This window comes from Haliaeetus albicilla, chromosome 1, assembly GCF_947461875.1.
Source record: "Haliaeetus albicilla chromosome 1, bHalAlb1.1, whole genome shotgun sequence".
NCBI classification, from domain to species: Eukaryota; Metazoa; Chordata; class Aves; order Accipitriformes; family Accipitridae; genus Haliaeetus; species Haliaeetus albicilla.
Window position 1 is genome coordinate 36,254,953 of NC_091483.1, and position 26,463 is coordinate 36,281,415.

The 26,463-nt window shown below is 41.4% G+C and overlaps 1 protein-coding gene across 4 annotated transcripts in view; it reads left to right on the forward strand.

Annotated features, from left to right (window-relative positions):
• Positions 1-26,463, forward strand: part of TMEM131L (transmembrane 131 like) — an 84,572-nt gene that overhangs the window by 17,368 nt on the left and 40,741 nt on the right. For all 4 annotated transcript variants that reach the window (XM_069785517.1, XM_069785531.1, XM_069785525.1 and 1 more), the window contains exons 4-7: positions 18,914-18,985; positions 19,925-20,048; positions 21,122-21,238; positions 23,266-23,376. In XM_069785517.1, coding sequence (XP_069641618.1) covers positions 18,914-18,985; positions 19,925-20,048; positions 21,122-21,238; positions 23,266-23,376 — 424 coding nt within the window. The remainder of the gene's footprint in view (positions 1-18,913; positions 18,986-19,924; positions 20,049-21,121; positions 21,239-23,265; positions 23,377-26,463) is intronic.

Consider the following 26,463-nt stretch of genomic DNA (forward strand, 5'->3'; position numbering starts at 1 on the left):
AAAATTAAGACGGTGTATCATGTTCAGTGCTCTTGAAAGCACGGGCTGTGTTGACTCTGGTTCATAGTTTTGTTGTATTTCAGTTAGAAGTTTGGCTTTCTGAGCAAGGAAGGGTTTTGTTGAAATGTTTGTTCATAACAGCATGCTCCTTAAGGAAACATGAGAAATGCTGAAAATAACTCACTGTTTTTTAAGCCTAGAAACGGTTCTTTCGGATGATGGGATGGTGACACTTGCAATAATATAGCTGAACTAGCATTATAAAAGACCTCAGTACCATTGCAGTCCTAAGATTTGAAACTGGTCTGGCCTTTGGAGATGCTTGTATATCAATAGGATGATAATTTGACACACTTCAAAATGCCTGGAAAGACTTTCAGAAACCTGACTGATATATATGAAGAAGAAAATGCAACCTTAAGTAAAAATTGTTGTGACATACATTCTCACTATTTCTTTTGCATATATAAATCATTATATATTGCTTTCTAATTTTTTTAATTGCTCTTCATTGTTTTAATGTTTCCGTCTGGGACCTGGTTATTTTCTTTGAGTGACTGAAGCATAATTCACATTTGAAACATACCGGAAGCATAACTGTTACATATCTCTGCACCTCTGTCTCAAAAAGTTAACTTTTAATTAAATAAGCAGTCTCAGCTTTACAAAGTAGATATAGACAAGCAGTTTGTAATCTGCTTATCTTAGTTTCTGCTACTATCTGCCTTGTTGGTAGCACATATGTATTTATCTCCTGAGTGGGAATTTCCCAGCTTTTTAAAATCATGTGTGAGTGAATGCCGATACCTGATCTAGCGGAAAGTTAATCTTGTTTTACTGTTCTTCGTTCCTCTCTGTGCCCCCTGAATGCTGCCATGTTCTTAGAGCCCTGTTTCCCGTCCTCATTTACTGGAGGGCTTCTTCTGGTCACCCGTGTGGTGGGTATGTGTTTGCTTGAAAAGCTTTTGCGGGTCCTAAGAGAGGGTCCCAAATGGGATTGTCATACAGACTCTCAGACTTCCCAAAGCTCTAGAAGACCAGCTTTGAGTCACTGCAAGTGCTGCCATCAACTCCTGCACACTTCTTCCAGAGCTGACACTGCTTGGCAAGCAGTGGATCCAAATGTTAATGTTTTTTAAGTTTGTTGGTGCACTGAGGTCTTGACCTATCCTGTGAAGCTGCTTCAGTTATTTCTGTGATTCCTGGTTATCAAAATTAAGCCAAAAAAAAAAAAAAAAAGCCACCTGGCCTCCTGCTTCCTGCTGGTGGTCTTTCCCCTGTGAGCACTTACAAAGAGTTCCTCCGTGGGCAGCACGTGGGTTTGGTGGGATCAGGCAACTCTTTGCAGTCCTTCAGCTGTAGGTATTTGTTTCTTATCAGTGAGAACAGAAATGGGTTCAGCAGTCATGTATCAAACTGAAATCGGGGCATATGAATACATGTGTATGTGCTTGAATGCCATCTCCTGGCATTTAGGACACCGGTCCACGCTTGTCGGAGCAGTGTGTTGTGCTGCCGTTGGGAATACACTTGGAACAAAGAGGGACTTTGGAGACTTCTTTGACTCTGAGCCAGCAGTCTCAGTCTGATGTGTTTAGCACTGGAGAGAGAAAAAACAGATGCATGCTTGCTTTTGTAGTATTTGTGAGGAGGATCCTTTGTATGGTTTCCAAGGTCTTGAGGTTCCTGTATATTGTGCTGCCTTTTAACTCCATCGCTGTAGTGCCCTCAGATGAGAGGTGCAGTTTCCGCAAGCAATTGAAAATGCAGGTGTGCCGTTTTTTAAGGCTCTCAGACCTCCTTGCTGCTCTGTGTCAGAGTGCCAGAGCAAAGTGCACAGTGTTCTCAAGGGTTTTCTTGGTGGGAATATGTAAAAGCTGTTAATTACTCATCTGTTACAGGCTGGGTGTTTTATAAACAGGTAGGGTCTATGGGTATGTTTCACTGTTTGAAACCCATCTTCCTGCACATTGTAGCGTGAGCAGTTGTTGTTGCACAACAGAGCTGAATCCTAAGAAAGTTGTCAGGTAAAAAGCAAGACTGGTTAAATTTTACTGAATTACCTGACAATGCAGTAGTTTTATTTTCTTTGAGGATAAATTGCAGTGATTCATTAAAAAAAAGTTGGTTACGTTTGATAGAAAATAAAAGCTGTAATTTTAAAGTAATTACACTTTCGTGACTGCTGCTACTGAGACACTGCTTAGAGTATGAAAATGTACATCACATGAAATTTCAGAGTTGTAGATAATAGATGTTGTCCTGAAAGATTTGGTTGCCTTTGTAGAAGTTAATGCAGAAATTGCTGTGTGAAGTTGTTTGCTTGCTGCTTGAAAAGTAGCAACAATCTAACAAGGATTATTAGAAGCATCTGAAATTGAAATATAAAAGGTTTATGTTTTTGCCTTAGGACTCTACTAAAGTTATTGGCAAGTACCTGTCATCACCCACAGGGCTGGACACCCACAGTTTGGGTGCAGTCTGGGCATCGGGCACCAGCTCCTGGCTGAAGTAATGCTGTAGCAGGTCAGCTCCTGCACCACGCACTAGCCGCAAATCCTGAGCGTTTTGGAGTAGTGGTGCTATCAGTATTACCAAGTACTGCCTAGTGCCACGGTTACACTGGTGTCTTGATATTAAACCTCTGGGTGGAGAGGCAGTGGGGTTTTGCTGCGGGATGTGGGAGGAGGAGGGGGGGTAGTTTTCTTTCCACTCATTAAGTGCCCACAAACTACACTGCAAGGTTGCACTGAGTGCTGTTTTTTCCCCTTTTCATCCTGTCCGGGCTCATCAGACCCTTGTCCCAGCACAGCTCTCTCCAGAGAGGCTGCTGCAAACCTCATGGATGCAGAAGCCTGGTCCCACTCTCATGGGGATCCAGAGCCTGAGGGGCCGTGCATCTGAGAAGGAGGTGGCAGCAAGGTAGCGGTTAAGTGGGAAAACCAGCAGTGTTACTGAGGCCATGAGACTATTTTGCAGTATTGTTGCCCCGTAATTACGTGCAGTATCCCATATGCTTACAGTGCCATCATGGCATCTGTGCATTGCCCATCTATTGCTTGAAAGCAGGTCAATGTAGAGGGTATGGCAGTGGTCAGATTGCACCAATCATGATGAAAAATGTGTTTCAAAGCAAGAGCAGAGCTCTAAGGGCAGCAGCCGGGCAAGGTTCACCTGCCCTGTGACCTGGAGCTGCCTCTTGGTGACAGGCAAGATCTGTCCCCGCCACCAGTATGTGGTCTTGTCTGTGGGGAAGCTCCTTCCCTGGGCACCTGGGTGGTGGTGCAGGAGTAATTTTGGGGCAAAGCTTTAGATGTTGGGAGGCTGGTCACCTCCAGCTCCTTCTGCAGCGAGAGTGAAAGAGGTTTCGCCAGAGGATGGTCAAGGAGTTTAATTTGGCTGCTTTGAATCACCCTCAGGAGCAGGCTGCTTTTCCCAGTCCTTCCGAGGGAGGGGGAATGACAGGTTTCCTAATTTCAGAGCCCAGGGTGAGGGAGCGCTTGCATCCCCCCAAGCTCTTCTGCCTCTGCTGCTTCCCCTGTGGCGTGCAGCTTCCCCTTGTTGCAGAGGGCAAGGCGGCAGGTGAAGTTGCAGTAACTTGTTCAAACCCCCAGCATTTATGACTTGCACAATGAGCCTTGCCTGCCCTCTCTGCTCAGGTTTTCATGCAAGTTCAGGGACTTGAGATGCCCGGCCTCCGTCTCTGTTGTTCTGGGCCAGAGGCTGCGGCTGGAAGTCCACACCTTGGGTACTGCAGGACTTCATCCTGCAGAAGCAAAGGGCACCCCTGCAACCACTAGACCTTTCTCAGGGAGCTGCTGCTTATGGCTCCTGTCCGCTTCGGTGCACAGGGTGCCCCTCTTCAGCCAGCTGCCTCTTAATGAAGCTCAGAGCAGCGCGTTGGTTAAAGCAAAACCCTACCGAAACCGGACGCTGCCATCCATGCATGGTTGCCTGGCTGGGGAGAGAGAGGCTGGGCAGCTGGCGAGTCGCACGTGATGCTGGTGAGACATCTTGCCTAACGCGGCACTGGAAACCGCTCAGATGCGATACTGAACCTGTCTGGGCTAGAATTTGGCAGCGGGGTGTCCTGGTCTTGGCTGGGATAGAGTTACTTTTCTTTCTAGTAGCTGGTGTAGTGTTATGTTTTGGGTTCAGTATGAGAACAATGTTGATAACACACTGATGTCTTCAGCTGTTGCTAAGTGGTGTTTAGACTAAGTCAAGGATTTTCTGGCTTCTCTTGCCCAGCCAGCAAGAAGGCTGGCTGGAGGGGCACAAGAAGTTGGGAGGGGACACAGCCAGCGCAGCTGACCTAAACTGGCCAAAGGTGTCATGCCCAGTATATGAACTGGGGGGAGTTGGTTGAGGGGGGGAGGGGGCAGATTGCTGCTCGGGAACTAACTTGGCATTGGTCAGCGAGTGGTGAGCAATTGCATTGTGCATCACTTGCTTTGTGTATTCCAATTCTTTTATTATTACTATTGTAATTTCATTATCGTTATCATTATTATTTTCTTCCTTTCTGTCCCATTAAACTGTCTTTATCTCAACCATGAGTTTTACTTCCGTTTGATTCTCTCCCCCATCCCACTGCGGGGATGGAGGGGGAGTGAGTGAGCGGCTGCGTGGTGCTTAGTTGCTGGCTGGGGTTAAACCACGACATGGGGGAAGGATGGGGTGTAATTGCCAGAAAGGCGGGGGGAGGTGGGAAGTATGGTAACAAGAGAAAAAATGACTAAAGACTGTGAAGAGAGGAAAAAAAAAAAAGTGTCCCTGATAAAAAAGTGAATAAAGATACTGGTAGGAAGGGAAAAATGAACGCTTGCTTATTGTAAGTGATAGGCAAAACTGATAAGGGACGACAGCAGATTGCAATCTAAGGATGAAAGGAAAGATACACAATAGCAAAAGGGAAGTGAAATGAGAGAAAGGATGGAGTGACTGATTCATAACTGCTTACACCTTGTGTAACCACCACCTCCTTTTATGTAAAATGATTTTAAGGGTCCATGCAAAACAGAATCAAGTCTCTCCACTCTGGCTGGCAGAAGTGTGCCACAGTCCTGCTGCACTCTCATTTAATGTCAGCTATGACACAGGGTACAAAGCAGTCAGCAAGTCAGACCTCCCTAGTGACACTGTAGGTCACCTCTTACATTTTACCTACATACTTATTTTTTGTGCTGAATTACATTGTCCTATTGACTGAAATTGTGGATTGGCATTTTAAAATTAAGGTCTCTGCAATAAACACATCAATAAACATACAAACAGTAAAGACCTGAACACAGAGATGATTAATATGTTAACCATATGTAAGCATAGATTGTGTAATTACTTTTTTTTAAAAATGAGACTGGAACAACAAGGAGCACTGTGCTGCCCTCAGGAAGTGAGCAGCCATGTAATATTGTAGAAAAAGTTTTGTGGTTCATTATCGTTTTGTGGATTTAATGTGCCTGCTTAATTTTTGTGCCTGCCTGCTAGTGCTGTGTGCCATGTGCATCGCTGGTTTGTGTCTAAATCTTGATTCCTGGCAACTGGAGGAGGGTAGGGAGTTGAAGGGCCTGTACTTGACCGACTCCTTGACCCGTGCTTTATGTGCTTTGTTGCTATTAACTGCCTTTCTTCAATAGCTATTGTCTGATTTCTGTCTTGGTGTGTTGTGTCTTTTATTCGAGTCCTTTGCCACAAGGCTGCTGCCTACAACCCATGAGGTGCCTGCTGCCTGCTTAGGTATTTTCTGTGGCCTGTTGCTGACCCAGTTTCTGCAGCATTTAAACTGCCCTTTTGAAAAGGGGGCATTTCTGGCCTTTTTGAGCGTTCCCAGTGTTGCGGGGATAATGTGGCTGATCCCGCAGATGTGGGTAGTCACTTTAAAACAAACACACCCCTGCCCTGGTCCCCACGCTTTCAGTTTTGCTTGGATTTTTTTTTTTCCCGTTGTAAATAAAAACAATTATTAATGCTTTCTGGTCACTGAAGTGGTGGGCTGCGTTTTGGTGGATGGTTTGTTCTTGGAATAATTACTGAAATGTTTGCTGTGCAGGGCAGGGAGGGCAGTGCCGAGCCGTAAAGACCAAGGACTTCCAAATTTTAAGATGGGGACCTTTGCTTTTTTTCCCCAAACTGAGGAAGCTCGTTTGGGACTTGGAGAACTGCAAGGTGCCCCATGTCTGTTGTGCCTTTGTTGCGAGGTCTGGCTTGGAGGTTAGGTTGTGCTGGGTGTGAGTGCTGGATTGGGACGATGACACTTGGTTTGAATGCTCGCACCTTTTTTATTTTCCTTCTATCTGCTGAGACTTGACGAGCTGTGGAAAGGTAAGATGAGGTGTTGAGAACATGACCTTGTGGTAGCTGCAAATCCATGTGTTACCTACTGCTCGCAGTGATTCGGGGCAGCACCTCACACTTCCTTATTCCCTCTGCCTTTTGCCATACTCCTGCCAAAAGCCACGTCTTCCATTTTGAAACAATTGGAGATCTGCAGAACTTAGTGCAGGTCCCATCCGGTTCCCATGCGGGACTGTGACATTTATTTGCTTTGACATTTATTTGCTTGTCTTGCAGAGGAAGGAGCGGTGAGAAACGTATGGCCAAGCTCAGTTAAATGCACCTTTGGGCTGCAGAGAGATCTTTGCCCTGTCCAAAGGAGCTTTTCCTCTCATGGGCAGCTTGAGAAACTCTGTGTCAAATAGGTTAACATGTGGAATGTGCAGAAGCGAAGTGCATCCTTTATTGAAGTGGAAGCACACCTCTGGTTTGAGGCTTGTTAAGAAACTAAAAATTTTTACAGGTGAAAATTTCGAGTTGGTGAACTCTGATTAGCTTCTCAGCTTTGAAATAAAGGAGGAAATGCAAGAATCTAGGGGAGATGGAGTCTTAATATAGTACTTGATTGCAAGGACTTTTTTTTAACTGAGACAAAATAATCAAAAGCTGACTTCCTGCTATTTTGTTCAGCTCATTTTTCTTCTCTTCCTTCCTCCACCAGCTATCCTGCTGAAGGAAGCAAATGTTAAGTCATTGGCTCAAGGTGCTCCTTGCTGGAAATCAGAGCTCTAGAGGTTAACGTGCCAGCTGTAACATACCTGAGGTTTTTTTGGTGGTAGACATTTTGTTAATAAACCTGTGAAACAGGGTGTGTTTCATATGGTTCTGCTTTGTTTAGTAGCAGAAGGTTGCAGCATTTTGTATGTCAGAAGAAATTGGCTCAGAGCATATACTGTGCATTGGCTTCAACAGATCCCAGATGTTTTGTAAGGACCTGGTAATTTCTGCAATAAGAGTTGTAACTACTAATCCTGGTAATGCCAAAATTTTTGAATTTTTGCCAGTTTGAATTTTCTGGTATAAAAATTTTTTCATAGTTATGTTTTCTTTAACAACGTAATCTAATGAAGTATAAATACATGGTAGTACTTAAGAGTGGGTCACAAATACACTGTGAGAGTGCTCCCTTTTATTAATAGCACTAAATCATGGAGCTGTCTTTTCATTTTGCATACCATGGTCCAGAGTGCTGAGTGACACAAGACAGGCGAGTGCAGCAAGCTGCCCTTTTCAAAAGGGGCAGCTGGGGGAATTCGGCAGACTGTCTGCGTGGTGTCCTGCCACCATGGGGCTTTACTGGCTTTAGGTGAGAAGTGGAAATGATCCAATGCTGTGCAGGATTCCCCCATTCTTTTTCTGCCTGCAGGAGTAGAACCAGAGTTTTGTATGGGGAAAAGAAAAGCTTTTACTTTAAGATTAATATGACTTGACTGTTGAAGTGTATAGATGAAGATAAAAATGCACAGTGCAATCAGTTAATGAAATATGAATGAACAGTAAGTAGTCTGCAATTTTTTTGGTCACTGTTGTAATTTTAAAAGGTTCTTCATAATGGAAAAGTTCTGTATTTTTCTGGAGAAAATACATGTCCTGTCTAATAAATAATACTACACATTACATCTGTAAAGTGGCATAAATCTAGTAGGTTACTGCACCAGAACAAAAAGCTTTGTCAAGTGACACCAAAATATTCGGAGGGGGACTAAAGAGGATATAATACATCCCCACTGGGAGGAGTGGAAAATGAGAACAAGAGAGTGATGCTCCTGTGAGATGGAGGTGTTGATTTTTTTTTTTTTGGTGTTGCTATTTCAAGTTGGTTTTTTTTGGTGTTGCTATTTGGTTACCAACTTATCTTTAACTTCTCCTCCTTAAGATTTGGTGGTGGCCCCTGGGGTGTGGGAGAGCAGCTTTGTTCTCCTGCTCTACAGGGGAGGACTGTGTAACCGCAGCTTCACCCTGCAGCACGGTGCTTAAAGTACCTTTAAGAAAAGTGTAGCCTTGCTCCTTCTCTTTATATTTCTTCTTCACATCGTATTTTTGCATTCATATATTACAGCTTGTGAAGATGCTGTTCGATGACATGAAAAATTAGGTATCCTTAAAATGCGAGTATATGTAGTTTAAATTTTGGGTAGTTTGCACATGCTTCAGAAAGTCTTGTATGAAGTTTCATCTGTTAGAGGAGAGAATTAAGTTTTTAATAAGCCTGGCAATCAATAGCAGCAATAGTTTTTCTCCTTGTAAAACTGAAACACAGCACTGAGAAAGCTGGTCTTGGTGTGTTTCTCAAGCAAATGCTTGGTAAAATGATTTTGAAAGAGGTGTGCGTATTTAAGTTTTCGAGAGACTTCCACAGTGTCTTATGAGTTTGTAAAATAATTTACTGCCTAATGCATCTAAACTACATATTGTACTGTTTGCTTTTCCACATTTGTAGCAACCTGATAAAGTACTGTCTAAATATAACTTGTGCAGTTTTCCATATTGAACCCATTTTGGTTGTCTATCTTCACACGCTGGCTTAAACGAGGAATGGTATTGGATGCTCACAGGTAAATTACCATGCTTAAAGGTTGATGCTCAAAGATTACGCTTTGTTTTTAAAGATTTGGGCAGAAATTCACAAAAGAGAAGAAATGCAAAGTCCGGGCTGATGTTTTCCACTACTGTGTTAAACTTGGATTTTGCAGCTTTGAGACGTGAACTTACTGACTTTTCCATGGCTTCTTTTCATGGCAGGTGGTATCAGGTGCATTGTCCAGACCAAAGGGAATAAATTAAAAGCAGAAATTACTACTTTTTAAAGGCCTAGGTCTGGATTTTCTTGTATTTGCTTAGCTTCCTTGTATGTTCTTTTCTCTGTTTCTGTGGGGAAAAAAGGGGAGGGGATTTTTAGTACTTAATGTGTTCAGTGTAAAGGTTTCCTATGGGCTCTTAAGATCTGCCAAGCAAATCTGTGCCTTAGCTGTCCTACAGGCCTGTATTCTTTCATTATAAAAAGAAACAAAAAGGCTTGGATTAATGCAGAAATAGCAAAAGGCTGCTCCCGCAGGAAGATTATCACTCTTAATTGCTGTAGGAAGATTATCACTCTTATTTATTAAGCAGGTCAAGCTTATCAGCGACCACAGAGCTCTTTCATGCATTTTGCTGAACTGTTCTAACTTGAAGTGCTTTCTGTCAAGATGGAAGTTTTTGGCTGTGGCTGTAAGTAGAAAAAGGAAATGGTTGGGTGCAATGATATTTGACAAGAATGTAACTTCCTATTACTGTGAGCTTTGCAGCCCCACTGTGTTTCCTGTCAATGCCTCCCCCCTTCTCTCAAGGCAGGAGCCAGATTCCCCAAGCCGGAGAAATACTGCATTGCTCCAGCATGTGAAAGTGAAACACTTGAAGGAGGGTTGCTGCTGAATTGACAGAAATTGGCCCTTTGCTTTTCAGGTTGGGGAGGTTTTTTGAGTAAAGTTGTGTGTGCTTGATGAGAAAAAAATTTATTTTAACAGGTAGAAACAGAATTGCAATTGATACACTAAAAAGGTGAAGTCTGTTCACTTGGATCCCTTCCTTCTACACTGCTAATTGTCCTATAGACACTCTGCAGGAATAGAAAACAAGTTCATTGTTATTTATAAGGGAATTAATTTAGTTGAGGCAGGTGTGATAAAATCGGTATTTGTTTCTTCTGGAATATCTCTTCCTTTATTAGATTCCTAATTATGTTAGTGCAGGACTAGGCTTAAAAACAGCCCTTGCCACTAAAATCTTCTGCCATGGTTTCACCGTTGCAAGGACAGAATGAAATACTTCACTGCCTAGTAAGTAAAAATAAGTGTGCTCTCCTTTGGTATGAGGCAGGTGGGTTTGTGGTCTGTCTTCTGCCTTTCTTAAGATTCTCTTATCCTACCTCTTTCATGGGGCCATGCTGTGAAATTTGACTGCTTTCAGTAAAATGCTTTGAAAACTGTGGGTAGGGAACGGTCATTTAAATTTCATGGTGTTTCAACACAAGGCTTGCAGTTAGTGCTTTGCTTTTAGCTGGAGAAGGCAGCGTGCTGACACTGTGGAAGCCTTTTTTGTGGGTACTTCTCTGTGCGCTCTTTCTCTAGGGTTCATGTTTTCAAAGTCTGAAAAAGGCTATGAGCAGCACATCTCCACTTGAAAATGTTTCATTTTCAGTTTAGAGACGCTGGGCAGGAGCTGGGATAAATGGCATGATCTTTCAGAGGTGTAGAGTCTTATAGCTCCTCTTGAAGTGATTTTGAGCTGAGAGTTGAGCAGCGTTCTTTCAAAAAGCAGTCATTTATTTACATGTATAAAGTAGGCCAGGGTGCTTTCAGGTTTGACTGCCTTTCTTAGTGCTTGTTAATTAAGATAGGCAAAAGTTAACATCTCAGAAATTTGTGATCTTAGTGTCAGTTTTTGAAGAACAGACCTGGGTTATGCAGGCAGTTTAAAGGGTTTTGGTGCTTGAGTTTTTTTGGTGGGTTTGGTAACTCCAGGGTAAGCAAATTACTCGAAAAAAGTCAATTTGGCTAAAAAGCTTTGAGGTTTAAAAAGAAAAAAAAAATAGCATGAGCTGCTTTGTGTGCCTTTGGGATTTGTGTTTTTATTTCGCATACTCAGGGGCTAGAAGCTTTCTTTAAGAAGACATGAAATGCAGTATTTTCTCATAACCCCAGAAGTCCAGGACCTGGTAATTCAAGATAAAATGTCAAGAATGCCAAGGCTTCTGATGGAGCCAAAAGTGTGCGTTTGTATTAAACAAGTGACTCTTAATTTGTTTTGGGAAGAACTAAAAAAAAAAAAGAGTAAAACTTTATTGTTTCTGCGATTTTAACTGTTTAACAGAAGGTTGCTGACTTCTTAGAAAAAAAAAAAGTTAAATTTTAAAGAAGCTTAAAAAAAAGGCAAAATAAAGGTTTCATTTCAGACCAGTTATTGTCTTAAGTACTTAGAGATCACCTTATGAAATATTGCAAAATGAACAGGCAATGGTTAACTTATATGAAGCAAAAAGGAAAATGAAGGTGGATGTTCTGCTTGCTGGGATATTTGGGATTTGCTGGCAGTGGTAGAGATGCTTCACAGGGAAATGTTTGGTGTGCATTTTGAACTAGTGGGCCCTGTACACTCATCCAAAACAAATAACTTAGATACTTCTCAGCCTAACTGAAACAAGACTCCTTTTTTTTTATTTTTTTTTTTTTTTGTGTGTGTCCACAAGTAGTTGCAGGTTCAGCTTAGGCCACATGGGTGCCTGATTTGCCTGCCCAATTCACTGATAACCCACTTACTGTTCTCCCAGGTCTGTGCTTGGGAGGTTCTAGGGGTTTATATACCTTTTGATTTTTAAAATTTCTGTTTTCTTTTTTCTTTTTTTTTTCTGCTCAAGCAGACTGTCCAAGATGCCTAAAAAATACAGGACCGTCTCTACAGTGTTGGTTGTTGCTTGATATCTGGGTGGCTAAAGGATTTTGAAAGAAGAGGTTTCAGAAAACAATTTCAAATTAACTCAAGTCATTGTGAATTCATTTCTTAATTTAGTACAGATTTCAGTTATTTCAGAAGTTGAGGACTGATTTATGGGAGGGAATAATTCTGTTCTGCTGTTCAACATGCTTTATTGTACTGCTGCTGCTAAAATACAAACCACAGGCACATCTGGAGAAGAAAGACTTCTCTTTTCACCAGGGTGCTCACTACAGCACTTCGTGCTTCACTGCTCATCACCTCCGCTAGATTTCTTTGCGAATCTTATTCTGATTTTTATCATGGTCTGCATTTAACTTCTTTGGATGTTTTTCAAGGAGACTGTTTGGGTGTGAGGGTAGGGAGAAAAGCCAATTTTTTTAATCTGTGTCCTTCCATTTACATCCTGTTGAGGAATGCAACTTCACAATACTGTGAGTTTGATCATTGCAATTTTGTTGCAGTTTTGTAATAAATAAAACAAGCACTGTTGGCTTAGGTTAACTATTCTATGAAGGGTTTGTATGAACGTTACTGCAGAATTTTGTAGGAAGAGGGAGCACAAGCAGCGAGAGGAGAGAAGGTTACCCAGAAAGACAACTAATGGTAGTGGAAACACCAGGACTAGAGGAGAGGAGCTGAGAAGGCTGCTCACAGTTGCTGAAGGAGAGCGATGCACAAGGGGCCGAATGGAAGTAACAGAGAGTGGTTTGTGTGTTACATGTTGAGCTAGGCTTACATACCTCTTGTCTTGGTACTGTTTAAAATAAATTCAGTATCAGCCCATTGAAACTTCAGTGAGCAGGTCTTGGCTGCTTTGCCAACTTCAGAAGTTAAAAAAGAGGAAAAAAAAAAAAAAAAGATAGCTAGACCTGTCTGCCCCCTTAAATCATGACTTTGGCCATAAATCGTGGGTTTTGTTTTCAGAGAGATTGTCTCGTCCATTTCACTGGTTTATTTTGGTTTAGCTCCCCTTACCTGTTTTCCTGTAGCCAAAACAGGCAAAAAAGCAGGCATGCATGCACACATATTATTTGATGGGCAGCACTGTTTTGGCCTTTCCTGCTTTCCACAGTCTAGGATTCGGTCCCTGATGTATGTAGCATAGTTCAGAGAAAGACAACCACTCTTCCAGAAGCAGCACAGCTCCCTGGTAAAGCATGTAAGTGAATTCCTAGGGATGGGTTGCCAATCCCCAAGCATTCAGCAGCAGTGAGTCAGTCCTCCCCCTCTTCCCTAAACAATGCGGTGCTAAAAATACCAGAGTCTTTTGCCTTCTAGGTTTCCAGTGTTTAAAATCCACATTTTTGTTCTTTTACCTCCTGGATGTTTTTTTTTCTTAAAAAAAAAAAACAAAAACCCACAAAAAAACCCCCACAGACTGGTTCATTTGTTATCACCTGAGTCTTACGTAGGTATGGGGCTTCAGGAAAAGTCCCGAGGTGGTGAGCATGGCAGGGCTGAGGCCATGGGGAGCCACGCTTCTCCAGGTGCTGCACATATAGCTTGCCTGTGAGTTGTGTTGTTGCAAGGTAAACTTATTTTCTGATTTCTGATTACTCTTTCTGCTTCTAGGAAAAAAATAAGTTTGGTTACAAAAAAATCATAGTTTAATGATGTTCCTGTTTGTGTTTTTGGCAGATTTGCCTTGGTGGTAAACAAAAGTTTTAATTTTGTGTTTCCAAACAATTTTATCACCTCTTTTAAAGCTAGTGTCTGTCTTCCAGGAGCTGCAGTTCAACCTTCATAACTCCTGCTTGGTGCTTTTACTGCCTTTAGTAAATGGGAGGTTGAGAGAAGAGAGGGGCTAGGTGATGTGACAAACCAAAGCTTTGTATCAGCTCTGCAGAAGACTTTGGTTCAGCTGCTGCTGGGTTCTGTTTTTATTTCTATGTTAATTTCCTCTTAATTAACAATTTTCATTTGTCAGAATAATTTCTTTGCATCAGCTGTAATCAGAACTATTAAAAGTATTTGGGTTTGGTTGTCTCTGTATGTGTCAATCTCATTTTCTTAGTCTGCTTTTTGTTTATCAGGTGTAGTCTAGAGGAATGAATCTAAAATTAGTCAGTAAATGAGGGGTTTTAATTTCATTTCTCTGTTTCAGTTTACATATAAAAGTTGAGCTTTCCTGTACAATACATACATGCTTTCATATCTCAAAACCTCATCCTGTGGGTTCATTAATATTCCTGCACTGAACGTATGAAGTGCCAAAACGCCAAACCTAAGTCAGACTTTGCTTTTATCAATATACTGAAAATAAAACAGTACTGCCTAAGCAGATTCACTCAAAAAGGTCGTCTTGTACATTGAAGAATCCCATCCTTTTTGCCTGCTGCTTCCAAGAAAACCCTGCAACCATAAAGAAAAAGATCCAACAATAAAACGCTTTCCCCAGCTTGCTTTTTCTTCATCTGCTGTGAACAAAGGGCACAAAAAGGAAGGATGAGGAAGGGGCACCAAGTAGCAGTTACGATTATTCTCAACTGCAGACATTGCTATCTGAATCATCAGATAACATGCATCCTAAGATAATCTAAAGTAATCAATTAAAGAAATAAAGATACAAGCAGGAGTTGAAGGAGCTGATAGAAGAAAAAGGGACACTGGGATAAACTTCCTTTCAGGAAATGTACCTTTGCTTCTGCTCAGATGCAGCTTATTCTGCAGATTGCTGAGTGTTTTATATGTATAATTAGATTAACTCAGTTTTGAAGTTTTATTAAAAAAGCACAACAATACCAAAAAACCCCAGCACAAAACCCAGCAACTTATTCAGAGTGGATTTGGTCTTTTGTTTGGATTTTTAGGAGAGGTACTTATCTTGTGATTTTAGCCAGTGAAGTATGAATAAATCTGTTAAGACAGATCTTTTTCTGTTGGACTTTGGGGGAAATAAAAGGGTCTTTGCTTATTTGGATCAAATGCTTGTGTGTAATATATATTGCATATAAATATTAGGTTTGGGGCCTGTGAATAAACACATAAAATCATGCTGACCTGGTGGTTTACCTGTTTTTACTAATTACATCAAAGAGTAACAGAACTGAAAGAAGTGAGGGCAAAACAATTTCAACTATGTATTTAACAGTGCTCTCAGCATCCCTGTATTAGCATCCCTTTTTGGTAGTCCCACATCAACAGGACACCAAAATGTTCTTTCCTGGAGCAGGAGTGAAAGGCTGGAACTTCTCCATGGTCTCTGATGCCCTTTTCCCTACAGATTTAGCACCTCTGGGTCTCCTCAGTGGAGGGAAGATGATGGCTTCAGATTTTACAGCTCATGTTTCTTTTAAAAACCAATAATAAAACCCCAAACCTGCTGCCCTGGAGTGACAGATTTCTCTGCTTGCGCAGGTGGTCAGGGGTTCCTGCATTCCTCCATCCTGCTCTTCTCCCCTGGTATCACCCCTCTTCCTCACCCTGCCTTCCCCTCCAGCCACTTTTTGCCTGCTCCGCATCCGCCTTTCTCCCCGGCGAGCATCCCTGATGCTGGGAGTCATGTGCATGCTCAGGATTTGTCCCTCTCTGTTGGATGCTTTCTGTGGATCGGGGTGATGAGCTGGAGCTGCGGGTCTCTCAGGCTCAGCCTCTCCTTCCCTCCAGAGCCTGCCCCCCATCTTACCCCTGCCCTGGGTGCTCTGGGTGACCATGCGGAGCCCTCCCTCACCTCCCTAGTGTTTCAGCTGGTCCTGTCCTTTTTTCCAGGAGATGGATGGTTCAGGGTGTCAGCAGTTTAAATATATGGTGAAGACAGAGAGGAGGAAGGGCGTTGAATTGCTGGGCTGGCAAGTGCTAATGGGGCCAGTTAAAGTAGATTTTTGATACAAAGACAATTACTACTAAGTGTTCAAAGTAGTTGCCAGGAATTGCCTTCCCCTCTTCTATTTCTTTCTCCTGTTTCCCTCCTGTTCTGTTCACTTGTGCTTAAAAATGTCCCCTGAAATGTTGGAATTGACCTGCCGTATCAAAATTTATCATTCAGAAGTCTGCGTTCAACTGGCCAGCCTGAAAAAAGAGAGAGATGCCATTGAGTGTGGAGTCTGACTTTGTTAGACAGTGTGCTTAATGTGATGTTAGCTGATTTTAAAAGCAATTAAAGAGCAGTTGGAAACTAGGCTTTTTGTTGCAAAGAGGACTGTTTCTCCACATTTGTTGTTTCAAGACATCCATTCTTAGGCTGATGTTTGTGTGTCTGTCCCAGGCTTGTAATGTTCTCATGAAATGACCCGTGTACTTTTTTGGACATGTTGCCTGCAGCCAAAAGAGAAATTTTTGGCATAATTTGAGGTGAATCTATTAGTGAGATGAGGTTCTTTGAATTATTTATTTATTTTTTTAAATGTAAATGCTTTGTTTTAAAAACTGACTTCAACTTTTAAATGTCTTAGTAAATTGCCTTTGACATTTATTTCCATGTCACATCGCCTGCAGAGATCTGAATGTGTTCAATTGTGTTTGGAGTGTGGGGATGCAGAAGGGTGTTCTGCCAGCTTCCAGCTGGCTTTAAGAGAATTGCGGTAACACATTGGAGAAGTACGCTTTTAATGTAGATGTACTTGTTCCTTTCTCTCTATAGTGGTGGGCTTTAAAATTCATCCTGGTTGTTGGTTGTTCAGGTGTGGTGGACAGAATGATCCCCTGCCCATTCCTGCTATTCCAACCTGTCATTTTCTCCCTTGGGGGGAAAAAAGAACCCCAAACAGCGGTGGACTTCTGTCTACTAGTCCTGCTGTTGAATAAACTCAGCTCTCAAGTTATGTTTTGGCACTGCTTTGGGGCCGCTGATAAGCAGTGCAGACGCCCTGGAGCTGGCCAGCAGGCAGGGTTATGAGTGCAATGCCGTAGGAATGTGGCTGTTCTGCTTTCGGGGCCAGGCTGGGGCTTGGAGCAATTTGGCAGCTTTTGTGGGGTGCAGAGCAGAAGCTGGATGTCTTGTAACCATGGTCTCGTTCTTGGGGCTGCTGGGTAGCGGTGTGCAGGGTTGCTCTGAAATTGCCTCCCTGCCCAGGAGTCAGATCAGAGCCTGCAGGGTGCGTTAGCTTCAGCCATCCCAGGTCCAGGCTGCCTTCTCCAGAAGGAATGGGATGGCAGCCCTGGGATCCTGCTGCTGCTGCTGCTTTCACAGGGCTTTTCCCTTTTTCTGACTAGTAGAGGGTTGACTGTGATTGTTGCCTGAATAGAAATACAGTGCGTTCTTAGGAGCCAGTGCTACAGCACGGCCTTGTTCACCCAAACCAAAATGAAATGCAGTCTGCTACATCCACAGCTAGGTTTGCACCCAGTTGGCGCATTGGGTACCTATTGTAGAGAGTGAGGGTTGAGAGGAAAAGAGCTGATTCTGCTAGAGCTCCACAGAAGGAAGATTAGTAAGTCGTGGAGAGCCACTGCCAATTATGCGAATTGGCACAGAGGAGCACTCGGCTTCTTACCCTTCTTAGCAAAGGTTTTTCTGGTGGGAAAAGGTATTTCAAGCAGTACCTGTAAGATGCTAGAAACTTAAGCTGTGATGGGGTTTGGGGTGATACTGTAGTACATAAACTGCTGGCTTAACTTTTGTTTTGCTATATATGTGTGTGCATATAAAAAAAGGATCTGAGGACCCTTAAGAAATGTGCCTTCCCCCAAATGTCTGGGGCTTATACTGTAGTAGTAATTTTAATTTGTATGTGTTTACAACAACAGTACTCAGACTTTCCTTCTGGGTATGTCTCTGAGGCTGACTTTTGGAAGGGGAAGAAGGTGCTAGTTGCCGCGGTGTTTCTAGGAAAGGAGTAAGAGTTGGCTGGGGTAGACACAAGGTGGTTGGAAGGAGACTGTCATTCAGCCAGACTTTGTAGTTCTGCATCATCTGTTTTTTCGTTATTTTCTAGCAGCTCCCTAGAAGCGCTGCCTGGATATATTGCCTTCCTCCTGCTACAGCAGCAAGGGAGTTTGCTCCCTTGTATGAGAAATGTTTTCATAAAAGTTGTGGGTTTTCATAATAATAAACCTGATTTTTCTGACTGGTAATAAATTATGACGTCTCTATTGGTTTGGAATATAATAACAGAGTTATGTAGGTACTTTAATATATTAAAGGTGTAATGTTACAGAACTACACTTTTAAATTGGGGACCAATTAACTGTACTACCACACATTATGCAAAGCAGCTGGTTAACTAATGAGACCACAGTCTGTCCCTCCCTTCTCAGACTCATCCTTGCTAGGATGCTTATTAGCATCATCCAGTAAAGGTGAAACTGGTTCTGGCTATGCAACATGCAGACTGCTTCTGGGGAAGTTTTTAACAGCATAGCACTGGCTGCGTAGATGTAATGAACAAGTGCTGGGCTTGTTTTTTACTGCTGTGGTTGTTGGGACTTGTGGAGGACAAGTTTTAATTGAGAAAGTGGTGAAGATACCCTGGGATTTCTATGTTACAGGGCATCGACTCATGTTGAAATAAGCTAAAAACGTGCTAGAACTGATGGGAACTTTATTGAGAATTTTCCTAGGGCAAAGGAAAGATGATGATGTGTGTGTTTCACATTATTTCTTACTCTCTTTTGCATGTAAGAAATGAGTTGGCTTTTGCATTAAAGCCGCAGCTAGGCAAGCACTTCTTTTGATGTCGGCTTTTGCCCAAGCTATTTACTCCTCTACCTCTGTATCTGTCAGGTGTGCTTGTACCAGTGCTTGTGTGAATGTCAGGTTGACAAGACTGGGGATCTGCTCCATGCTGACGTAATTTTCATTCCCCAGGACTCTTTTAAGTTGTTTTCCCTCTGTAGTTCACTGTGCAGCCCCATAAAAAGGTATATCAGCATGACTGAGGGGATATGTGCAAGGAAGGGAGGTTGTTCAAGCCAGAATTACCTCTAAAATGGGATACTTCTCAAACTGCACTTTTATTGGCATGAGCTTTCCAGCATGTGCTGTTGTATGGAAACCTTCTTAAAAGGTCAGTCTTATGGCAGCAAGAGGAATGTATGAAAAGATTTGGAAATAGAGTTGTTTAGAATACAGAGAGTCAGAGCCTGTAATGTATCTTCCTTCCCTGCAGTGTGTAGCATCATGCCCACTAAATATTAATTGTGGCTTCTTTTCCCTTTTTTTCAGCTTCTCAGCAAAGATGCCTCCAAATGGGAAGGCCTTACATTTTCACCCGTCAGTTCTGCATTTTGGAATGCAGTGAGTATCTTATGTTATTGTTTTTTTGATTAATAATGAAGCGGGGAGGAACAACTATACTGGGCTACATTTGTGTAAAGAGCATTAGCTGAGATCATGCCATCCTCTGATAAAAAGAGAAATAGTAAATAATTGCCACAGAGTTGGAACTGTGTTTCTTGCCTGGCAGTACTTTGTAAATGAAAATCAACATAGTTCTAGGAAGGAGGAAAAGGGAATAGGGAACCATAACACATTCTGGGTACGTTTCAGGTGATTCTGCATGGATGTCAAATCAGTTCTTCATGCTGGTGGTTCATTTCTTGAAAAATTGCCTTTCTAGTAGAGGGGGAGCTTGTTGCTTCCTTTAACTTCTGAAAATAAAATCCAGAAAGTCCCAGGCAAAACATACTGTTAGAATGCTTGAGATTTTTATTTTTTTTAGTTCTTCTCTAAGAAAACTTTAAAAATTATGCTTAAATGATAATCAGCCTTTGGTCCATCAGTAACCAAAAAGAAACATGATCCCCTTTTAAGTTAAAGCAATGTTTCAGAGCATGCACAGAATGAATGTATAAGCTGCTGGGTTTTAGGAGGTATTAGCTAAAGCAAAAGCCTTAAGAGACTTGTTGCTTTAGCTGACAAAGCAAGTCTTTGGTTATTTAAACTTTTTTATTCAAAACTTTGTGCCTCGTAAGGGTTGGGTTTTTTCTTAAACTCCTGGTGACTCAAACGAGTTTTGGCTAAGTGCACCTCTTACATCCCGATGTTACTGATCTGCCTTTGTATACTAAAGGATAAAGTTTTTTTGGCATGTTTCCAAAGAATGGTTACAACTGGGAAATTGTTGCATATCAACATGTTTTAGAGTGATTTGTGTCTGTTGCTTTCTTGTACATTGCCTGTGCTTATAAAGTGAATAATTTCTTTCTCTTCCCGCCCCCCCCCCCGCCCCTTTAGGTTACTGGGGTTACCCAGAGCTAAAATGCTGCATGCCTACAACCCTAGTAGAGATAGAGAAGTTGTAGTGAATTCAGTGTTTACAGCTACTAGACAGTTTCATGTGTCTCCTGCTTATAGCCGGGTAAGTGTTGATGTACTTTTGGAAACTATGTAATGGCCAAGTGCCAAGCCTTCCTGCTTCCTTTGGCCTAAGCTTTTCATTCTGTGTTTTCTCTTCGTGCTTTTTTGTAGGACCTCCAACTTTTTTTCTGTTTTGCTAGCATTTTTTCTGCTTGCTTCTGCTTAGACTGGTGAGGGAGAAGACATCCAAAACCTACAGTAGGAAATGTGTTTTACAGTAACAGAGAAAGAGAAGAATTTTTCAGTGTTAAAGAGGCTGTTTAAATCACATTCTGCTTTATGCAGCATTATGCAGTAATCCACAGGCATGTGGGTGTTTTACAGCCTTGAATTTTTAGTCTTTTGAATGGTCTTGCATATTCCTCAAAAAAAACTGCAGTGAAATGTTTTATGCATTTTGTATTGCAATTATGAGCATAATTGCCTCATGATCTAAGACCATTATTTTAACTTGGAATTTTTTTAACAACGTATAACAATATAACACATGTTAAGAATGAATTGCTGTGATCTCAGTTTGATGAAGCCCAGATTTTATCCTCTGCTGATGTGCAAAGGGTTTTTATTATGCTTTCTTCTCACTTGTGTTTTTACTATGGCTGAATGGGTAAGACACTGTGCAGATATAAACGTCATTGTTCTTTCAGTTAGACCTATTTGGTTACTAATTGTGTTGCCCAAGTTCAGCTTTGACTCATTTGACTATATATCACAGTGGGGATTGATTCAGTTTGTAATAGGTATGTATATGTAGGGGGGAAGTGTTTTTGCGCATGCAGAGGCTGTCGGTGCTGCTTGATTAACTCACGTGCCAAAAGGAGTCTTGACTGACGAGGCCTGAGGTAGCCAAGAAATTCCATCCATAATGTGGCGAGTTGCTGCATGGTCTCAGTTCTTCTCCATAGTAAGAGTCGAGAGCTGTGGACAGATGGAAGTTCTCAGGGCTGAGGTTCTGCTTAGTGGGATCTACAGACAGGGGTGTACATGTGGATGAGTCTGTTGGGCCGTGCAACTGAATGGTGGGTGTTGTGATCGCTGGCTCTGAGCAAGCAAGCTTCTTTGTGGTCTCTGCAGGTGATTCCAGCGATGGGAAAAATTTCTTTCAGAGTACTCTTCCTGCCAACAGAAGAAGGCAGTATTGAAAGCTCATTATTTATAAATACCTCATCTCATGGAGTACTTTCATATCAGGTAACTACTCTTATTTTTAGTTTGGATTGAGTTTTGGATTTACTTGTGTTTTAAAAAGTGATTTCCATACATTTTGAACTTAGAGACTTCCCAAGTTCGTTGAATTCCTGATACAAATCAGGTGGGGTAGTGTTTACAATTCATCCCTTTTACCAGATCTTGCTAGTCTCATGATCCCATATACATGTATATGGTTAAAATTACTACCGTTAGTGGGTCTACTTGCGGTAGTAAAACTAAGTGTGTTTGTATACTAAGTGTACTTACAAGACCATGGTCCTGTCACTATTAGTTGGTTTCATATAATACTGCAGTCTAGACTGCACTGTGCTGGAATGCATTTGTCATGAAAAACCTATTTAGGAAATATTTTAGGTGGTTTTCAGCTGCTCTGCAGGATTTTATGTAAACACATTGGGGATGTAGCACAGGGTGGGAGGTTTAGGCTCTTAAAACAGGAAAGTCGAAGTAATGGTTGTGCATTAAAGCTGTCTATTGCCTGATTAACTAGTGAATTCAAACAAGTCTTAAGCTTTTTTAATTTTTATAAGGGACATTATATACTGCAAATTCTTTGCTTTTATTAATTTGTTAAAGAAAAATCTAACTCTGAATTCAGTGATTTAAAAACAATGCCAGCTTTAATCAACCATCCAGCTATTCTGTTCCCATACTTTGATATTGTGCTGGAAAACAAAGCTCCTTAAATTGAAGCATAGGTAAGTCCAATTGAAATACGTGGGTTTTAATACCAATGTTGCATTTATCTAGTATTTATTAGAGGTGTTGTTGCATTTGGCAGGAACTTTTCATCAAGTATGAGGGAAGAGTGCATTATAGAGTGACTGACCTTTTCTTTTTGACATCTCTCCTCTCCTTGCACTCACTCCTGACCCCTTGATTTATTGCCCGGTCAGCTCAGCCAGGGCCTTTTATCAACAAGTTGTGGGGAAGCAGTTGCCAGTGCCACCAAAAAATTAGTTTGTCTCCTGTTGGACTGCTGCTAAAATCAGTAACGGGCTGGTTTTCACGGACAGTTCCACCAGCCACCTGAAACAGAGGAAGTAGCTGCTCATGATTTCAGCTTGCATTAAGTTTAAGAGTTTCAAAATTGGGCATAACTCGAGTGGTTGATGCACAGTTACAGTGCTCTTGAGAGCCCAAAAGCCTTGAAACATGTTTGATGTTTCTAATGCATTTATGCAAGAGTATGTACAGAAGATTCACTCAAATGGAGAAGAGGTACCATTATAGTAAAATGCATTTTGTAAATGCCTCCATAAAAAAACCCAGGCATATTCCCTTTGATCTGCTATTTTGTATCTCTAGTCAGAGATCTTCAGTGAACATAGAATGCATTGTATAATCCTCTTAATTAAAAACATGTGGTTTTTTCTATTAAAAAAAAAATATCTTTGCATACAAGATGCAAACCCCAAGGCATTTTTCTTAACCTCAGTGATTTTTTTTTTCCCCTGTTATCTTGCATCTCATTGTCATAAACTAATCTTGGTGGAATGGAATATGAATGCAGTAAAAACATTCAACTTGCAAATCTTATAGTGCTCTGAAAACTGCAGACTTTAAAAAAGAAAATTATCAAAAATTATTTTACTCAATTTTTAAGGCAAAACCATTTAATTCAATATGCAGCTGGACTAGTAACAAAGTTTTTCCAGAAATTACTGCACTGCCAAATGGTGATATGTGTATTGTAATTGCCTGAAGAATAATAAGAGAGCTTAGATACTTTCTTTTTGGGATCACCTATGGCCTGCTAGTAAGTGCTTTGTTTTGTTTCTGTAATAGTGCCTGAATGAGCAAAGATGCTATAGTACCATTTATGTGTATAGTTACTTTCCACGTTGGAACTTTATATCTATAAATTGTCTTTTAAAAGGATATAATTTGAAAAACCAATCTGTTTCTTGGGAAGATTGTTATTATTAGCAAAATAGTTTTGTATGTTACTGTGATAACTGAAATACTAGGTGTTGATGTAATGACCTTTTTTTTTTCAACACCAGGTTTTTGGAACAGGAACTCTGACGTCTTCTCCAGAAGAACCTAGAGTGCAGCTATCAAATACCTACTTACTGCTTCCACACATTCAAAACATCCAGGCATCACACACACTGGTATAGTATACTTTTCAAATGGAGACGAAACATAAAACTTAGACATAAAAGGGTTTTGTCATCAGGTTGTTGGGATGCAAGGAACATTAACAAAAAGTCCAAGTACCAGTGACTGCAGGAGAGACATTGCAAGATACAGGGCTGCTGTGATAGCTGGTCTTCTGGTTTTATGAGACAGTCTTCGGCATTTAAACTATTTCCACTTGTTCTCGTTCATGCTCCTGTAGTGTGCTGTCCTCTCAGTTGTGCCAACAAAACTATTTGTGAGGCCCTCCCCTGAACTAAACTGGAGAATTGATCTGTCCTAAAAAAAATAAACTTTGTACTATAAAGATGGGGGAGGCTGTTTTGGTTTGTTCTGGTTTTTACTTCAGACCCCATTCCCCATGCCAGTTCACAGCAGGGCTGCACCAACAGTTTGCCACAGTTAAAAAGCATGGCATGCTGCATGGATGAGAACAAGAGCTGGGAGTCAGGCTGGAGTATCCCCTCCTGCCAGGCTGTACCAGTGCTGAAGATACCAGCTTCACTTACCTCTGCTTGACTAAAGCAGGGAGCTGTGGAGAATACACCAAGGTGGATTTAGAGGCATAACTATTTCAATTGAAAGAAGCTTTAATGATTTCTGTCGTCTGGTTACAGTTGGAGGTATTTTCGTAGTCTTCCAGGCCATATAGAACCTTTCAAATGAATAACTAACCAGAAAAACCGATCTTTCAAATTTCCTTTTGTATTGTACAGAGACTTAGTTTTTTCAAAAACATATTTAGAATATCTTAGCACATAACAGAATTGAATCTTTTATCTAAATGTAAGCTGTATTGATTGCCTTCGTGATGTCTTCTGTTCTACCTGAGAAAAATTCTCAGCTCAGATCGTATTTTTCAGTCTGCTACGTATATGTTAGGTCAATCTTACCTCTGCCCGAGCATAATGCACAATTTCCTTCTCTTCCTTTCTTTTCCTCTGTACCAGTCTCTTTCTGTAATCACACAAGTGTGCTTGCTTGTGGGCGTACACAGACAGACTCTTGCAAAGGAACCAAAATCCTCACGGTTTGTAATTTGGGGTGCTAGGGTTAGAATGGAGAACAGTTTTTTTGGATGCTGTTCATGACATGTCTCTTTGCATCTTTATGTGTAGCTCAATGGGTTGTTGTCAGGTACTGTCTGAAGTTTGGATCCATGCTCTGCTGCTTCACAGTTCTGTCTGAATTCCTGAGTAGAGAAGTTTTGGGGGGAGCATTTGACATTTTCCTTACTGTCTAGTGAGGAACATTTTCCTGTGCTTTATTTCTCTAAGTACAAGCTTGAGGTCATGTTTGGCAGTGCAGCAGGTACCACCTGGCACCAGTCTTGTTGCAGGACATGAGTTGTGAGAGAGTGTTGACTCAATTCTCTTCGCTGTGGGTGTAATTTTCCTGTGCCGCGCTATAATTGAGGAATTACTCTTCAGTTCGATGAATGTTACTGATTTGGACAGAAATGCTGCAGCAGTGGGACAGGCTCCTCAGCTGCTGAAGGTGGTAGACAAGTTCTAAATACTGAAGAGGACCTTATGGCTTGAGTTTGGGTTCCTTTTAGAAAAATATTGCTCTATGGATAGCTGTCCTCTCCAGAAACGCCTTCTTCAATTCACTCTACTAATATTCTGATCCAGATCCCATAAAAATTGGTATGATTCTGTTTTGTCCAGTTTATATTTTAGGCTCAGAAGCTGTGGAAGGAAGATAGGTCTATGAGGTTTGAGTGAGTGACTACATATGTGCAAACTTAAGAATATGTAATTATTAAACATACAGTGGAGATTTGTAGTGAAAATGCATTTAAAACAAACCAGTCATACTCACTTAACTGTCCACCTTTGCTTTCCCTTGTTTATTTTTAACTGAAGTAAATACCAGTGTAAGTTCAGGATAGCGTAAGCCTCATTTACACATCCCTTGTCATCTTGGGATGAATCGAGTTGTAACCTTGGGCAACAATGTCTGGTTTGCTATGCTAAAGGTATCCTTACCTCTAAAGTCTACTGATACTGCTTGGAAACCTGGGAGAAGGCTCACTGAGTGCTGCATGGTGTGTGCCTATTTTTTGTCTCTATTGTCTCCTGTTTTAAAAGTGGTTGTGTTTAAGCTGTTTGGTAATATTGATGTCCTTAATCATCAAGGCCAGAAAGGTAACGTCATTTAGTCCCATCATGTGCTTGGTAAAATGTGTTCTCAGAACTGCTGGAGGCATTGTTACCATAACCCGGAATAGTTGTTCTTACTCCTTTGATGGTTGGAAACCTACACCTGACTTTCAATCTGAATTGCTTTGTGGCCGGTTTATATTTGTTTGTTAAGACATGCATTTAGTTTATATAACTCCTCCTGCTTCTGATGCTTATACCCAGAAGCATTTGCAAGTGGCATCACATCTTTCAGCTTTTGCTTTGCCAAGCTGAATGGTCCGTGCTCTGTAGTATCTTATCTTCTTCAGTGATGGGCTGTCCATTTCTTAACCAGATTGACAACCCCTTTCTGCAGCTTCTCCAATTTGTAAAATTTCTTTGGAAGGTGAATGGCCAGAACTGTACATATGGATATGGATGAAATTTTGCCTCTACGGAGTATTTATGTTGGAAATATGATGGGAATTACAGACGAAAGTTTCCCTCTACAGTAATATTTCCATTAGAAATACAATATGCAACAGGTTTGTGTTTGCATTTTTTGTGGAAAATGAACTTCAGTTGATTTTGTGAGTTGTTTTTATACTTTAATAGGCAAAGGTACGCAGGCCTTTCTTTTTTCTCCATTATTCCCCCAGGGTTTTTTAGCAGAAATTCTTGTGATTAATGAAGAGAAGAAGAAAGACAAAGTTACCTTTTCTACTGTTGAATTTCACCCTCTTTCTGTTACTCTTTTCAAAATTTCAGCTTTTGAAGGGTTCAGGATCGGCATGCTCTGGCTGTGGTCCTGGATCCCAGGATTTCTGGGCTCCTGGCTCACTCGTCAGGAGGAAAGAAGAGCTGTGTCCAACACTGTGAATTCATAGTACGTCTACGTGGCCATTCAGCAGTGGCTAGTTACCGCTAAGCCGTAAC